Here is a 3993-nt window from a genome sequence, read left to right on the forward strand (position 1 = left end):
CCCGTTTCCATCACCTGGTCCTACTTTATCCGGAATCTTTGTATCGACATCCCAAATACAGACACGCAATGTGATCTTACAGTACCATATTAAAAAACAGTACACAGTGCATGCACCTAATAAAGCAAAGGTTTATTTTGTATTTGAACTTAGTTTTATGCACCATAGCATATCACAGCTTTATTGAGATATTCATTACCATAAACTAGGTGAAAACGAACTTAAGAATAAAAGCTTTGAGTGTGTCAAAAACAAACGTCAAAAGTTTTTTCTTAGTTTTTAATAAGTTTTGTGATTTTATTTTATGCCTAAACTACAACCAAAACAATTTTAACTGCCTAAAAATATGCTTAAATAGTGAGCATTCCTTTCAATTTCTGCGATGATTTTTAGTGTTAAAATCGTCAGAATCCATGAGCTCCAGACCCCCTGCCATTTTAAGCATGCACTTCGTTTCTGGTCTAGCTACGCCACTGTAAATTAATTAAGAATACCAGATATTGGTGCTATGGAGGTGAAAAAGCTAAAGACAGATTCCGCAGCTGTGGGAACACCACTATCCTACCTCCTTCAGGAGGAGGTTCAGCTGATTGAGACAACACTAGGTGGTGTACAGATGGGGTCAATGCTTCCATATCAGGTATAAGACACAGAAATGTTTGCATGCATGCATATATTAAATAAAAACAAGAACATTCATTTTCAAAACTTTACTAAAGTATCTTGGAAATTTGTCAACATCGCAGCTACAAACCAATGTGCATTAATACAATTAAACATGCTCACAGGAATTTTTCTTTTCAATTATTTAAAACACTTTATTTGATTGATGGCACGTTCAATGTGTATTCTATGAGTAGCTATTTTTCTGGTGAGGTTTACATCGCTTTCACTAAATGGCCTAGCACTAGATGCAAGGGGTGGAATATTCAACTGCAAATCTAAAAGTGCCAACTCTTTTTCAATTAGAAACCCTTTGTCAGCCATTAAGGCATCATTATTAGCAATAAACTCCATTTCTTTCAAATGTTTTAAATAATCATAAAAACCACATTGTTCAATGATATCATTGTCAGAAATACTTCCAGAAAATAAATCTGAAACAAATAAAATTGACCCTTTTGGGTCACAAACAACAAGAGCTGTTAATGTATTGGATGGTTTGTAGTCTGAATAGCACTGACTTTGCTGTTTCAATGATGAAGGTTTTTCAGTTTTTAGCTCGGTACAGTCAAGAATAGCTAAACAGTTTGGAAAATCATGTTTGTAAGATTCTGGCATGATTCCTATGATTGTATTTCGATGGGGCCAATAACTTAAGGAACCTAATCTCAAATACATGAACTTCGCTACCCCATTAATAACTGTTGACACAGTTTGAACCTTAATATTGAATCTGAATGCTAAATCTTTCACATTTAAAGCATTTCTTAGTCTTCACAGGTACATAAAACAACTGCTGTGACAAAGGAAACTTGTCAATATGTGTTTCTTTTCTTTTGTCTCCAACAAATGATTGGATTTTCACAACTTGGAAAGAGAAACACAAGAAGCATGAGAAATCTACTATAACTTAATCCAGTGTAAAATTCAAACAAGTTTTTGATCTTTGACTTTGAAACTTCTTCAGCAGTGAAAATTGTATCTTTCTCTGTTTGGCAAGCAGCATCAGAACTTTTCCCTCTCTGTCTGATTTCCTGTCGCAACCTGTCATTTTCTTCCTCCAGTTTTCTAACTTGTGCAACCCATGAAAGCACATCCATAGATGAAAATACTGAAATAGTAAATAAAATAGTTCATTAATAAGTGTACTGTATTTAACATCAAAATAAATAAAATTATATGATCAGAAACAATACCGATAAAATTACATGCATACATAATTACATTACTTACTTACAAGAGTTTGCATACCGTTAAGTATATATGGTATATATAAATATGTAGTTAACTTTATTCTCACAGTATGCTGTTATCAATAATTTTTGTAGTTACATGTACCATGTATTAGCCTATGTACATATTAAAGATGTTAATTATACTTATATTATCTGTAAATTTTCAGTTAAAAACTACAAATCTTTTCCGACCATTGTACATGGGGCTTGTGGAAATACTACATTTCCTCTAGACACTGATGTGCCATTAATCAATTCTAAATTTCAACAACTCAATGAAGCTTTTAACATGACACAAGATGACGCTGAGAAGTTAGAAAGATTAACCGTGGATCAATCTGGAAATGCTTTGTGGTATGAGGAGAGGAAGAAACGTGTGACTGCTTCCCAGTTTGCAAGAATATGTAAAAGGAAAAAAGATATCACCGACACTTTTGTTTCTAGCATATTTGAAAGTAAAAATTTTACTACTGAAGCAACTTCCTACGGCAAATGTAATGAAAACATAGCTAAACAGAAATATATGGAAAAATTCCACAATGTACATATTCATGACTGTGGATTAGTAGTAAATCCAAGATTTTCATTTCTTGCTGCCTCGCCTGATGGTAAAGTTTGTATAGAAGGACAGACTGGGGTATTGGAAATAAAATGTCCCTTTTCAGCTAGAGATTTACTCATCGCAGAGGCAGTGAACTTACCAAAGTTTTGTCTTGAGATATTAGGAGACTCATATACATTGAAAAAGAATCATGATTATTATTTCCAAATTCAGGGACAATTAATGGTGACAGGTGTGTCTTTCTGCATATTTGTTGTGTACACAAGAAAAGATTTTTTTGTTGAAAAAATAACCAAAAATGTTGACTTCATTACAGAAATGTTTGATAAGCTTGCTAATTTTTACCTTCAATACAGACCAAGAATATTGAACAATATTCCTGCTGCATAGTTTAAGTCATCAAATGTTACTTTACAGCTATGAAATGAATTATTTCACAAATGAAAGTGTGTTACTGTGTTCACTTAATAAAAAGGAACCAGCTAAATCACAGAAGCAGAATCTGATATTGACAAATATGCATACATTCTTCTTCTGTTTGGCATGAGGAATCTATGACAGGATTTGAAGTTGTCTGTGTTGTTAAACAGCATTCCATTGCTTGAGAGTATGGTGAATCATCAGTACTGGTACTACTGAAAAAAAAATATTTGATAAAAAACTTCATTATAAGTGTAGAATACAGAATACAGATGTAGAGAAAGTTATGCAATATATTATCTGACCAGAGACAAATATGTTCATCTTTAACCCAACACTTATCAGCTGATTATTGAAATGTTTTATTTGATGCAAACCTGGTCTTGCTGTTTAAATCATCTGATTTTGACTGTTGAGACAAGTATATGATCTTTCGCCTTGCTCTGTGCAGTTCACCAGTCTGGGCATCACACGGATCTGGGTATTCATCTGAAGGGCCATCCAATGAAATGAAATGCTGAAACAGTGTAAAAAAAAATAGTAATACAATCAGTATATTATATGATATGTAATGCGCTCTGTCTGACTCTCTGTCACAGCACAAAGCTACAGGTTTAAAATTTTACTGCATTTGTTTTACAAGCATTCCGACATATAAACAAGTGTTAAAATCTAATTTGTTTATGCCAGTATGGGCATTTTGGTATTTTAGAAGTCGGAACAAAAACGACGCCATTTTCAAGTTGTACATACGTGATGTAACGATACTGGGTATAGTCAGTGTTCAACATGTTCAAAGGATATCGAATTACTAAATGAGAGGTTATTCTATAATTTGAAAATAAAATGAACGTGTACTTACCTTAGAACACACATATGTATGCTTCGTAATTTTGTCAACGTTAAGCTGGGCATGTGGTCTTCGACAGCATGATATCCATCGTAAACATTTCTCCAAATCAGACTTTGGCTTCGGAAATGGGATGAATTTTGCTCCCATAAGTTTCTCTGGATACCTGCTATCCGATTTACATGTCCCATACGAACAGTGCTTCACCATTATATTGAACTCAATCGAAAAATAACACCCAGATTTACAGTTTCAATGCGTAA

The 3993-nt window shown here is 33.6% G+C and overlaps 1 protein-coding gene across 1 annotated transcript; it reads right to left on the reverse strand.

Annotated features, from left to right (window-relative positions):
- Positions 1-370: 370 nt before the first annotated feature.
- LOC128191776 (uncharacterized) lies at positions 371-3993 on the reverse strand. The gene is made up of 5 exons (XM_052864067.1): positions 3743-3993; positions 3258-3397; positions 2986-3095; positions 1597-1774; positions 371-473 (listed from the first exon to the last, which is right to left on the reverse strand). Exons 1-5 carry the CDS (start codon positions 3938-3940, stop codon positions 371-373), a joined length of 729 nt encoding a protein of 242 aa, XP_052720027.1. The 5' UTR covers positions 3941-3993.

The sequence above is a fragment of the Crassostrea angulata genome, chromosome 1 (assembly GCF_025612915.1).
Source record: "Crassostrea angulata isolate pt1a10 chromosome 1, ASM2561291v2, whole genome shotgun sequence".
NCBI classification, from domain to species: Eukaryota; Metazoa; Mollusca; class Bivalvia; order Ostreida; family Ostreidae; genus Magallana; species Magallana angulata.